We start from the raw sequence: 13862 nt of genomic DNA on the forward strand, positions 1-13862 counted from the left end.
ATACATAAATACATAAATGTGAAAGTTGCCATAGAAAAAGACTATGATCTACATGTTACTTAAAACTCATCAGCTGCACATGTAGCATATAATATATACACATAATACATAAATGTGGAAGTTATCATACTAAAAAAGAGACTGATCTACATGTTCTTTAGAGCTCATAAGCTGCACACATAACATATAATATATACACATAATACATGTAAAATGCAATTCAAGTATTAACTTAGGCTTTTGGAATGGAGCTTCACCAAATCTTTGGAATCCACTGCCTGAAGCTCAACAGGTGCGGTTTCAGTCTGGTCTATAATACCCATCAAAGCCTTCATATCACTCTCCAAAAACCCTCTCAAGAACGCCACCACAGCGCCGCCACAAACGCCCGCATCGGCGCCCTAGCGCCCCATTCTTACACATACAATAACTCAGCTTCCCGCGCAAACTCCCCCTCGTATCATCGTCCAGCATGTCCGTGTGCCCATAGTCTTTAGCCACCAAGTAACAAGCCGGCGCGTTACACTTGTTGTAGAAAGCCGCGTGGTTCCGCCCTTGGGCGCGCAAGGGCAGCTCAAGAAATTCCTCTTCACCTCTCCCAAACCCGACCCGATCACCATTGCCGGCATGTTAAGGTCGAAGTGATCAGGAGTGGTGTCGAGGATATTAGGGGATGTTCCGCCGACAGGGTCCACGCCGATTATGGCTGAGAATTTCAGATCAGTCGTTGCCGTTTTGCCCAGCGCTAGCGCGAATGCTACTTTGCCTCCCCGGCTGTGTCCGGCTAACCCTAGCTTTTCCAGGTCTGGGTGGACTTGAGATGGGAGGAAACTGCTTAATCCTTCCGATAGCCAGTTCGTGACTTCGGCCGCGGATTTTATCTCTTCAGTTGCATGGCAGCCTACTAGGAGATATAACTGCATAAAACCAAACAAATTAACGGGCTCAAGTACTCCCGACCATCTTATTACTAAGTCAAAAGTTATAACTTGCTCAACCAGTACACTTCCTTCAAGGAGTTGCTATACTATGAACCAGGGACTCCACCTTGCAAAGTAGATCGTGATTCTAAACTGTGTATTTTTAATATTAGAATTGTGAAGTTCTAGAATATACGTAGTAATTGCCTATATTAATATGACAACTTCCACATTTATGTATTATGTGTATATATTATATGCTACGTGTGTAGCTGATGAGCTTTAAGCAACATGTAGATCATAGTCTTTTTTTTTTTTTTTTAGTATGGCAACTTCCACATTTATGTATTATGTGTATATATTATATGCTACGAGTGCAAATGATGAGCTCTAAGCAAGAGGTAAATCCTATTCTTTTTTTTTTTTAGTATGGCAACTTCCATTGGAGTTATCCTTAGTATTGTACCAACTACAATATTGCCAAACAAGTTTTAGGATAGTAGTTGGAGGCTTGAAGAAGTGGACCATTCGAACCACTCTCCCAGACACAATTGAGACTGATCTAAAATTTGACATTGCAAGTTAATATACAAGGAGATGAAGATCAACTTTCTTTTAGCAGATGACCAAACTTGTAACAGCTTTTGTTGATTCATTCAAGATTGTACAATTTTGTTTTTTATTATTGTTCTTTTGCAGAGCTCTTTTACTATGTTTAACTGTCAATTCTTTGAGAATGATTTCTTCATTTTTTTAAAATTATAACTGTGTACAGAATCTTGCAGATAAACCAATAAACCATGTTTGAAGAAAGCATAACAAAAAGCCAACAGAGATAAGCAGGATTGACTCTGAAACCTCAATTCAGATAAGAGCAGAATTCCAGCTCCAATCAAGTGTTTGGCTTTAGAATGATTGAACATCATATTTATATATATATATATATATATATATATATATATATATATATATATATATATATATATATATAAATTAATTAATAAAAAAAAAACACTCAACTTTAACTGTGTTCATAAAACTATCACATAATGTGATCTTTCTGGTAAGAGAAATCTTTATTCTATTCTTTCTCTTGTTGAGAAAACCCCATCAATTTCCTAATACTGGGGAACAATCTAGAAGGGGATGAACCAGAAGAAGAAGGGTTCTCCACCAAGTACTCATCAACCAATTGCTTAACAGACCTAGCAGATAACGGATGGAAATTGGCAGCCCAATCTGAAACAAATCCTTTGATCAACGCCGACCTTTCCTCTTCACTGCTTCTCTTCCATTTCTTCTTCGCCTCCTCCGAATTCAAGCCCAAGTAATTGCAGAGCTCCGTGAACAGCATCTCTTTGCTCTTCCTTAGAGCCTCCTGTTTCTGCACCGCTTTGGATTTGATCTTCGTGACCTCCGCGGCCAAATCTAAAGCCAGCTCTGAATCGCTCATCTTGTTCTCGTTGGTGCACGAGATTCTGCGAAGATTGGGTGCATTGTTGAGATGATACGTGGAGGGGATGTTTGCGCGTTGAGATTTTGAGGGATGTTGATGGAAATGCTTCGGCGGTAAGAGATGGATTCTCAGTGCCATTTGTGAATTGATGAAAATTAGGTCTGAATTTGCTGCAAAATTTTCAAGAAATTTTAGGGCTGGGAAGTTCTCTGCAGTCCTGCTGGCTGCTGCCACTTGAGATACGTTTCCGTACAATTCACATGAAACCCGAATACCCGACATCCAAATTTTAGTTCCAAATTAATTCATTTTTTTTTAAATAATGAAATCTCACTTATCATAAAAAGTACTAGTAGTATTTTATAAGTGAGCATTAAATTTATTTTATCTTTCATTATGATAAATTTAATTTTTTAAATGTATTGTGTAAAGTCAAAGATGTTATGGTCAAGCGGTATGAAGTGATTCTTCTAAAATTAAAAATTATGGGTTCAAGTCTCAAAAGTATATATGGACATCCCGCACTAAAAAGATGGGCTCAATTCGAATATGTTAGTTGATCTTACACTGTCGCTAACGAAAGATTCTACATTTGTTGTTGGGGCTATATCGTTTGTGATTAACTAGTCAAATATTCTATCAGTTTTTTATTCATAATTTTTTTTAATACTCATGATTCTATATTAAAAAAAAAAATTAATGTTCTGAGTCCTTATCATCGAAATTCAATATTGTAACCACCCATTTAGAATTGTAACAAAAATTTATCATACTACATAGTATTTGGCTCGATCCAAATTAATTAGATAGAATCGCATAAAATAATTTATTAAATTTTTGTAATTAGTGTAACATCTTCCAATTATATAGTCTTAATTAACCTGCAAGGCTCCAACTACTATTAAAATTGATTTTATGTGGAAAAAGATGTTAAAGACACCCAATTGCAGAGGCTATGCGCCCAAAACATTCTCTCCTTCTTCACCGCTCATATCTGATCCTAGATTCCTTTCTAAACGCGCTCGCTCCGTCAACGTCAAGCACATTTCTGCGCCAGCTCCGCATCTACTCCGTATCTCGTCTTCTCTCTCCGGTAACCTAATTCCTCGATCTGCTTACTAGTTTGATCACATTTCATATTCAGTCACTGGATTCTACTTTCGCTATCCATAAATTTTAGTTTTATTCTTATTGTTGTCCTGAATTTTAAAATGCTGGAGAACTGGAACGTGATTCGTGATTGAGTTTAGTTTCGTCTAAAATTTGAATTCCGGTGGTGTTAGTCGAGTTGCTGTAGCTGTAGCTGTGCTTCCGTCGGAACTTGTAGTTTTTGATTCCTCATAGGAAATGTGTGCTTGATGATCTATCTATTGCGGTCTGATGTGATGCACAAAAGGAACTCTCTCTCTCTCTCTCTCTCTCTCTCGCTCTCGCTCGATCGCTAGCTTACTGGCTTTAGCTATTTGTTTGTATGTGATTTCTCGGAAATTGTGGCTGCTACTAGTTTTTGCGACAATTCTGTGTCAATGATTGAAGTTGCACTACTAAAATCAAAGGAGATTATTACCGAGACGCATACATTTTGTTCAAATAACATGTTCTAGAGTGTGTTCGGTCAGGATCACAACTGCCGTAGTGGTGTTGTAAATTAAGATTTTGTTTGATGCAGTTGCAATAATGGAGAGCTGTGAAGGTCCAAGCATATATCCATTGCATCATTGCAAAATCATTCATCTGGTTGGTGTCATATTTTCCTTTATAATTTTATTATGTCTTTGTTCTGAAAATTTGAAGTGACCTGACTTCAGTTTTGGAAAACAACTGAGGTTGCCTAATATTGTAGTTGTCTTATCAAATAACCATATATACAGGTGAGGCATGCCCAGGGCATTCATAATGTAGAAGGAGATAAGAATTATAAAGCATACATGTCTCCCAAGTACTTTGATGCAAATGTTACTCCCCTCGGTTGGCAACAGGTGGGAAAACCCAGGACTTATTTGAAAATAAAATTACTTTCCCTTCTAGTGTAGTCTTCCCATGTTTTTATGTCTTTTTTATAAATCAGGTTGACAACTTACGGAGACATGTTCATTCCAGTGGGTTGTTTAAGCGGATTGAGTTGGTTGTCACATCTCCTTTGCTAAGGTGTATATTCTGGCCTCAGTTACTCCCTTCAACTGCTTTTAAATAATATCCACTTATTAGTCAATGTACACGTGAAGTTATTATTGGCATTTCCTGAATATTTTTACCCACTCTTCTGCAATGAGAAAAAAATTAGTTGAGCAAACACCTTTTCATCTATGCTTTCATATATTACATTATTTATTTTGATGTTAAATACGGTAGGTTGTTTTCTGGCTCAGAATACTTCAAATTTGAGTTCACAGGACAATGCAAACAGCTGTTGGAGTATTTGGCGGTGGGGGATACACCGATAGGATGGATATACTACCACTAATGGTGGCAAATGCAGGAAATAGTGATCGAGGTGCTATTTCAAGTCTAAACTGTCCACCTATCGTTGCACTAGAACTTTGTAGGGAACATTTGGTAAGTCTAGTAATAGAATATGCATATTTAATCAGTGAACAGTAAGAAAATCTTTTACCATATGATACATATGAAAATTTTCAATGTCTTTTAGCTTTTGGTTTGGAGTATCTCTTAGCATCATATATTTTCCTGTGACAAAGGCAAAAGTTTCTGGCAGGTTGTGTGTGAATGGTTAAGCTTATAGTAGTATTTCTTTGCACCATAATGATGCATGTTGTACTGCTGTTGAATTTTAATATTCCACATCTAGATTCTAGGCATTCATTTGATTTGAAGTTATATCATGATCAAGTACTGGTGGCAGGGTGTGCATCCTTGTGACAAGAGAAGGAGCGTCAGTGAATATCAATGCCTTTTCCCTGCTGTTGATTTTTCATTGGCAAGTTTTAAATTCTCCTTATGCTTAACATATTAAAAAATTTATTCCATAATAAATCACCATGAAAATATATTTAACCAGGTCAAACTATATCTCTTCCTGCTCATTTCTTTTCAGATAGAGAGCGATGAGGATACCCTATGGAAGTCTGATGTTAGGGAGACCAAGGAAGAGGTTGCAGCTAGGGGCCTGGAATTGATTAAGTGGTAACTTTTTTCTGTCAAGAAGATAAAAATAATGCATTAAAACTTTAATTCCAGGGCAACTTTCTGGACATTCGTACCTCCTTAATGTGTATCCCAACTATTAAATACCAAATAACTGCTCTTTGTTGATGTCTGGCTTAGATAGGAATAAGTCTAAGGATATCTATGTTTGTAAATTAATCCTTTGGGTCTTTGCTTTGCAAGTTGTTGCTCATAGTTACTTATCAAAAATAAAATATAAAATAAAATAAATGTAATGAAAATTTGATCCATTTTTGGTGCTTGGCGTTAGTTATTCCTTACTCTTTTACAGGTTGTTGACACGTAAAGAGACAGAAATAGCTGTAATCACACATAGAGGATTCTTAAATCATGCACTGAAAGCATTTGGCAGTGATTGTCACCCTATGGTGAGAAAGGAAATCTGTAAACCGTAAGTTATGCAAAGACTTAGATAATGTTTACATATTCACCGTTGATTACCTTGAATGACCTTTGGTACTGTATATAACATGCAGATTTGCAAATTGTGAACTCCGATCCATGATGATTGTTGACAGAGGGTAACTTTTTTGCAATGAAGAGATCTTTCATTACTTGTTATTGCTTTTTCTAGAGAGTTGAGGTTTACATCTTGTATATATTTGCCAGAATGATAGGGTCAGACTTCTCAACTACCAATTACCCAGGAAATATACCTATTGAACTAGATCCATCTAGTGAGGATGTGGTCGAGAGAAGCATGGAGAAAGAAAATGGCAACTCCTCTAAATGAAGGAGAAATTCAAGCCAAGCAACAATGAATTCTTTCCACTAACCTTCCAGAAAGGTTGGGAGCAATTGAAATGTGCCTTTGGTGACGGTGCCAAGACGAAATTGGTTTTTCTATTCCTTCAAGGCTGGTAAGTTTGTTTTCTAAATTCCAATTACCGAATACCTTGAAAATTAATGTAAATTGTAAGTGCAATATCAACTCCATATATAATCACCAATTTCGCTTATTAGAAAACCTGTAGCATATTAAGGAATCTTTTGGTGGATATTTATGTGAAATGCAATGAATATTCAAATAGGCAAATAGACAAAAAGTACATTTTTAATATACGAAAAGTACATTATTCGTGTACTGAATTTACATTATACAAAATAATGTACTTTTAGTACTCAAATAATATACCTTTTATAAATATAATGTACATTTTTAATATACTAAAAATACATTATTTAATAATGTGATCCATACAGCTGTGTGGACCATGATTGATTTTGATTCAAATAGTTACAAATTGATATGAATATCATCAACTCAAGTTGGTATGTGGATATTTCAATCAGAACAGTCTTCTTCACCCTTAAATAGCACAATCCCTAGCAATATGGAACTTCTTTATGGCATTGAGAAATGGAATCTTAGGCTGTTGCACCTGCAAACTTACCTACTTAGTTTCCTTTCAAAATATCATAAAAAATGGCTGGTTTCTTCTTAGTTTCCGGGCAGATTTCCTGAAAGCAGTTACAAATATCATCTGAAATTGGTCCCATTAATGACCATGATTATACTCAAGAGTGGAATATGAGAAGCATCACCTCTACTGCAGCTGCCAACTGCATGATTGTGGCTTCACCCCATGGACGACCTATAAGTTGTAAGCCTATGGGAAGCCCTTGATTGTCATAACCAACCTAAGCATACAAGCAGAATAAAAACAAAAATTTAAAAAGAAGAAATAACATAGGATTATAACCAACCTAATTGCATTATCACATTACATCCTATTTGACCCTTATTCCTTTTAATTTTACCACATTACAAAAATTTAAAAAGAAGAAATAACATAGGATTATAACCAACCTAATTGCATTATCACATTACATCCTATTTGACCCTTATTCCTTTTAATTTTACTCACATTACATCCTATTTGACCCTTATTCCTTTTAATTTTACCACATTACAATCCTATTTGACCCTTATTCCTTTTAATTTTACCACATTACATCCTTGATTATTATTTGATAGTCACAATTAATCTTCCATTGTGTCATTTCACTATTTAATAAAATGGACTAACATGGAATTTTATCATTCAAGCATCGTGTAATTTTTCTCCCTCTTTTGTAAATTCTTTTTAATTAAATGGCTGACTTACATATTAGTTTATTTATTAAATAATAGAATAGCAAAATTTTAAAATGATGACTAATTGTGGTTAACAAATGAGTGTCAATAGAGTTGTCGAAACGGGTCGGCAGTGTTGGGCTGGGCCCGCCATATGGCAGGAGCGGGCTAAAAAGCCCACCAAAATACGGGCCTATGAGAGGTCGGTTCGCCCCGCCCCTCCTTAAGCCCACGGACCTTGGCGGGGCCTGCCAAATTTTTAAAATTTTTAAATTTAAATAAAAATTAATAAATGTATATTAAAATAATTTGGATAGTTTAAAAATAAATTAATGCATTTGTAATTTTATAAACACAATAATAACTAATAAATAATCAAATAATGTATTAATCCATAAATAAATAACAAATCATTTATACAATATACTAATTTTTTTTGAACTTGATTTTATATATATATATATATATATATATATATATATATATATATATATATATTATTGTAACATTTATTTAGTTTAATATTTTTTTTATTATACATTTGGCTGGCCCGTGGGCTAGGCAGGACGGGTTAAAAAGCCCGTCAAAATATGGGTTTAAAATATCAAAATTCTCCCCGCCTTTTTCGTGGGGCGGGACTGGACGGACCAATCCAGTGGGTTAAACCCGTTTTGACGGCTCTAATTGTCAATGATGTAATGTGATAAAAAAAATTTAAAAACAAAAAAAAAACATGACTAAATGAGATAATGTCATAATATTTAAAGACTAAAAGTGAAATTGGTTGAAATATAGAAGAATAAAAAAAAGTACGGAGTAATAAGAAAGAACAAATACTCACGGGTATAGAAATTGCAGGAAGTCCAAGAAGATTAGCTGACGTGACAAATTGCATCAGACGTCCTGAAAAGAAAAAAATCCATATTTCTCGCATGTCAACAATTGGCCAAATGGGCACTCGGTTGACTAGTTCCAAATTGGATAAATAAAAATATCTACCTACCGAGAACTGGCAAATTGGTCTCCCCAACTTGTAAAGCACTTTGCGGTATTATTGGTGCTGTCATGCTAGAGAAAATGGAAAGCATATGATAATTATTAAGTGGAAGTTGTGTAATACGACAAGTTCACACAAAGTATTCCGTACAACAAACATGAAACATCTTACCCAGTTGTAGGGGTTACAATGACATCCACTTTCTTGAAAATCTCCATATAGTAATAAAACAATCTCCGCCTGCACTAAACCAAAAAGAGTAAAACACTGAAACTTGTCCCCCACAGTCGGGGAACCATTGCACGTTTGGGTTGAGGAATCTATGAAAGCCATGATAATCTACAGATCTTTAGTTAGGCATCCAAACGCCCAATGCTAAAAGAAGCGCAATTTCTCAGCAATGTACAAATAATGAAATTAATTAAGTTATCATACCTTATGCGCTGGGCAGCAACATATTCTGATGCTGTAAAAGACCGAAACAGTGCCATCTTTGTGCGGGTGTCATAGGTCAACCTCACCCCTTTCCTACACACAAACCATAAGAAGATCAATCTATCTAACCCAATGTATAAAACAGTCCTTGAGAATAATATAAAAACATCATAAGATCTTCTCAGAATTCTAGAGGTAAACACTATACCCATCCTCAAGATCAGGATTAAATGAGCATAGTCCTTCAGAGCCAAAAGTAACAATATGAGCAATTCGCATCTCACGAAGGTCTGGTATAACAACCTCAACCATCTTGGATTGAAGAGAAAAAAAAGGAAGTCAAAATAATAGAATATAGTATATTTGCTTGCATGATATGTCTTGGATGTACACGCATGGATTTTAAAAGGATGCATGAAAAAGAATGGACTTACTTTGCATCCATAAGTTTGTGACAACCTGTTCAGGACATCATCACACTTTTCAGATATTTCAACTGAAGATACATCATTGAACCACTGCAGAAGAAGTTACAGTCACCAAAGACTGTTCAAGAATGATCGTTCAGAACAAGATTTCAAGGAAACTGAAATGCAGACCTCTGTATACTTTCCCAGTCTTAATGATCCCAAAGCATTTGACGTCTCATGTGAAGAAGACAAATTCGGCAAACAGGGAAGAGACTGAAAAGGAAGATGCTGAATCGTGATTCATTGATTCAAAGATAGTATATGCTTGATGCAGCAATGCGTAGACAGAAGTAACTCCATCATCAAGATTGTGCTAGTCCAAAAGTAGAAATGACAAGTTTATAGGAGTAGAACCATCCACAAGACTAGATTTGAAGAATTGTAGAACTGCCAAAGTTAGTAATTACCGGTTGCAGAGGGATTCTATCCACAAGAGAAGATCCCAGGATTGCTGCATATCTGAAAAGGGCATGAAAAAAGTGATATGGACAAACTAATGAAATTGCCTTGTTACAGTTGCCTCAGACCACTAATGCTAATCAAGTAAGCATAATATAGTAACTTTTCTCAACAGATAGTCTGATCAAGTATTATCTATCCTATGAAACAGGCACAACAATCATTTGTGAATCGGCCTTGAATGACTTCATTCAGTGTACATGCACAGAAGGAAAGCAAAACACATTAGTCACTTACACAAGTATTGCATCTTCAACAGTTGCTGTAATAGGCCCAATAATGGTGACAGTTGATGCTTCCCACAATGACCTGAAAATATGAAGTGCAAATAATGCAGTGTTGAAGGCTTCCAAAACATTTCTGATTATTTAATGATAAATCAATGTATGTTACAGAAGAGTTGCAACATCTATGCAAAGTTATTCTCACTATTGACAGTGCAAATTTCCTTGCACCATCCAGTGCATCCAAGGAAAGATAATTCTCCAATATCAAAGAGAGAGGTTTCAATATTTATTTTTCAAGGATAAGATAAAAGTCTTATGCCTACTCCCATAGTTTATGACTTTACCCTGCCAAGGAAGTGCGTCCCTGTGTTGTTTTCAAGCCGACAACTCCACAAAGGGAAGAAGGAATGCGGATTGAACCTGTTCATTCACATTAACTAAGCCTCAATAATTGCAACAATGTCATTATAAGTTGAAATTACATGAGTTCCACAGGACTATATGTAATAGTTGCACAACCTCCACCATCTGTTCCCAGAGCAGCTGAACACAGTCCAGAAGCAACAATTGCTGCTGACCCAGAGGAAGACCCACCTGTATACCTTTCTGGAGCATGTGGATTCCTAGTTGTACTGTCAAATAGAAATATTCATTTCTAAAGATAACTGGAAAGAAGAGAAATATGATTTCAATCCAAGGAAATTCATAAGATTCATAAAGGAAAGAAGTATTATTTTCCCTACTACCATCAATAATGATATCAGAACTGGTAAGATGTTATAATTTATAAGAAATATAAACAAAATTAGCTCAACTAGGGGTGGGCATGGCAGGCGTCATTAGCTGACTTTTCTTAGCGGCAGCAGACATAGATGATAGAGCATCCATGCAGCATTTATGGTCTCATCTAACTACGAGCTAACCCATTCAAAACCGACGTTTCCTAAATATATCCAGCTGCATGATCATTGATAAACAACTAGCTGAACTCTTATATGCTTTCTAAGACCCTTATACTAGCATGCTCAAGCACTCACTTGTAACAATTTTGATGTCATCTTAAGACTACCCTATGACATCCCTCACAAATAGGAGACGATACAGTAACTATATTCCACTATTTCCTTAAAGCTGACATTTTATAACTATAGCATAATAGACTCACAAGTTTCCTTTTACCTCAATGGAAGTCCAACACTCATGGCAACTTGAACGTCACACAAGTCACAAACATTAACAATGCACCAAATGATACTAGGAAGGACAAAAGAGCGCTATCAAAGGTTAGGGGTTAGTCCTTTTAGCCTAGAAAGAAGCAGCACAAAATGTAGAGTCCTGTGACTCCTGTCCTAGCCAACCACTCATCTCAAAGAGAAAGAAACAGAGAGAAGAGTTCCATGTACTCATCAGAAACATGAAAGCCAGCATTTAAAAAATAACATGAAAACTAACCCGTAATTTGGATTATTTCCGGTGGCTCCCATGCCCAGTTCATGCATATTTGCCTTCCCTACTAAAATCACACCACAGCTACGTAATCTTGACACGCAAACTGCATCACTGTTTACCTGACGGACCTCATGAACCCATTTCGATGCGCCTGTTTCACACATGACACAAAATTATACGTGTCGAAGAATTTGGCTAATATGATTAAAAGACACATCCATACCTTTCGAGGGATGAGGATAGCAGTCAATGTCATCCTTAATAGCAACAAAAATCCCATCCAAAACTGACAATGGAGCTCCTGCATGCCTCACATATCTAATTAATTCATTGGTACTATAATAAGATATCAAAGGCTAGAAATGAGAGTAAATATTTGACAAAGATAATAAAATTCAGAAGTTGGCATATGCATAGCAGCATATAAACCAAAATACCTTCACTAAATCTTTGTGTTGAAGCCGCAGCTTGCCTTCTTACTTCATCTGGATCAAAAGAAATTAGCATTGGTGCTGACAGATTTGCATTACTGAACTCCTCCATGGCTGAGATAAAGCGTTCTGCAACCTATAACACACTATCAATTGATTACTTCCAGAACAGAAAGGATTAAGAACCAAAGCAAGCAGCTATAAATCACTTGCCATAGAAGGAGTTGTAATCTTAGATCTATAGGCATATGCATAATCACGAATTTTCCAGTAACGGAATGATGCAGTCAAATCAGGAATCCAAGTGCTATCAGGAATATAACGTGGAAAGTACTTCATGGCCAATTCAACACGGTCTTCAGGTTTTCCGTCTTCATCTAAGCAAATGACACCAAGTTCTGGCTCTAAAACACAATATACGAAAGCACCTTAACATATTAAGTACAGGTTCGAAGAAAATATTGACTTATAATCTTACTTTAACAAGGTTTATAAAGTACCAATTCACCTCCCAAAGTCCTAAACAATAATAATCATCTTATTAACATTGACACCTAAGATGTCTTCACTCTTCCGTTTTATGATTTATTTTCATTCATAACCTGAGTCCAAATAAACTACCAGCTTATCATTGGTTAAATGGAGATAAATTGGATAGAAAACAGCAAGTATTAGAGAACGAACCTTGAGGGGGAAATTCAGGTTTAAACATGGGATTCTCAGGGATCACTGTATTAGTCAGAATCTGTTGTTTATCATAAACATTTTAGTAAACATAAAATCCACATAAAATTCAAGTCTAAAGCTCAGAATCGAACCTCAGGCACTCTATTATTCTTCCTCATTTGGTTAATAATGAAACTTCCAATCATAGGTGCTTCGATCAACTTTACAAGTAGCTTCAACCAGAAACCAGTCACATGTGGAGCTGCACCGCAACTAATTAATCAGTGCAATAGTCGCATTATTGATCATAAATCCATCAATATATTGCTACATCGAACATAGTTACATAGACATTTCGAAAAATAGAGAAATAAAATCCACAAACCTATGATATTTTCCGGCGTGTATTTCACCTCTGCCAAGTCAATTTCAGACGCCGGCAACATCGTTCGCTTCTTCCCCATTTCTCAACCAAACTTTCGACCAACTTCTGAAAGTCTTTGTGCTATTCAGCTCCTGAAAGCAAAAGAGAGCGATATTTAAGAGCTCTAATGGATCCGATCTTCCAACAAGTATAGTTAGTTCGAGACTTCGAGCAGAGCAGTACGAAGAAGGAAGCAATTGGTGGGAAAACTCCCGTTCGCCAGCTCACTTGCCGTTAATATACCGTTGCCAACTTGCCATTATCAATAGAGAGATAGGGAGTACTACTTTAGGCCTTTTGAGTTTCTGACCACAAACTGTTGAGAAGCATTGGATTGAGATCTAGCCCGTCCCAAATCAACGGTCGAGAAACATTAACAGCCCAAAAGATATACTTCGGCCCATTAGAATGGCGAATGGTAGGGATGTCAACGGGGCGGGACGGGGGCGGGGGACATACCCCCATCCCCGCTCCCGACTTTCTTCCCCATTCTCCATCTCCGTCCCCATCCCCGTCGGGGAAGGGAAAAATCCCTCCATCCCCATTCCCACGGGGATTATTCGGGGACGGGGAATCCCCACCCCGTAAAATTAAACATTAAAAATATTTAAATAAATAACGGGTATATATTCATCTCCAACTTAAAATAGTATTCAATATTTTAC

At 36.5% G+C, this 13862-nt stretch overlaps 2 protein-coding genes and 1 pseudogene across 4 annotated transcripts; 1 reads left to right on the forward strand and 2 right to left on the reverse strand.

Annotated features, from left to right (window-relative positions):
- Nucleotides 1-7: 7 nt before the first annotated feature.
- Nucleotides 8-1089, reverse strand: LOC116030795 (annotated as a pseudogene).
- A 2185-nt stretch (nt 1090-3274) lies between these two features.
- Nucleotides 3275-6598, forward strand: LOC116029394 (phosphoglycerate mutase-like protein 1). Of its 2 annotated transcripts, none has more exons than XM_031271380.1 (10): nt 3275-3469; nt 4046-4113; nt 4248-4355; nt 4445-4524; nt 4770-4932; nt 5240-5314; nt 5432-5520; nt 5834-5953; nt 6039-6083; nt 6172-6598. In XM_031271380.1, the coding sequence occupies exons 1-10, from the start codon at nt 3292-3294 to the stop codon at nt 6293-6295; spliced, it is 1050 nt and encodes a 349-aa protein (XP_031127240.1). In that variant the 5' UTR covers nt 3275-3291; the 3' UTR covers nt 6296-6598. The 2 variants fall into 2 exon arrangements, with proteins under 2 accessions (XP_031127240.1, XP_031127241.1); XM_031271381.1 differs by having other exon boundaries at nt 5834-5930.
- A 120-nt stretch (nt 6599-6718) lies between these two features.
- Nucleotides 6719-13428, reverse strand: LOC116029393 (fatty acid amide hydrolase-like). Of its 2 annotated transcripts, none has more exons than XM_031271378.1 (20): nt 13159-13428; nt 12926-13035; nt 12792-12852; nt 12321-12511; nt 12114-12243; nt 11900-11977; nt 11680-11827; nt 10747-10859; nt 10572-10647; nt 10238-10309; nt 9949-10000; nt 9671-9754; nt 9506-9589; nt 9280-9383; nt 9072-9164; nt 8808-8876; nt 8643-8707; nt 8481-8542; nt 7108-7203; nt 6719-7023 (listed from the first exon to the last, which is right to left on the reverse strand). In XM_031271378.1, the coding sequence occupies exons 1-20, from the start codon at nt 13235-13237 to the stop codon at nt 6961-6963; spliced, it is 1830 nt and encodes a 609-aa protein (XP_031127238.1). In that variant the 5' UTR covers nt 13238-13428; the 3' UTR covers nt 6719-6960. The 2 variants fall into 2 exon arrangements, with proteins under 2 accessions (XP_031127238.1, XP_031127239.1); XM_031271379.1 differs by having other exon boundaries at nt 12926-13046.
- Nucleotides 13429-13862: the final 434 nt, after the last annotated feature.

Source organism: Ipomoea triloba, chromosome 9 (assembly GCF_003576645.1).
Source record: "Ipomoea triloba cultivar NCNSP0323 chromosome 9, ASM357664v1".
Lineage (NCBI taxonomy): Eukaryota > Viridiplantae > Streptophyta > Magnoliopsida > Solanales > Convolvulaceae > Ipomoea > Ipomoea triloba.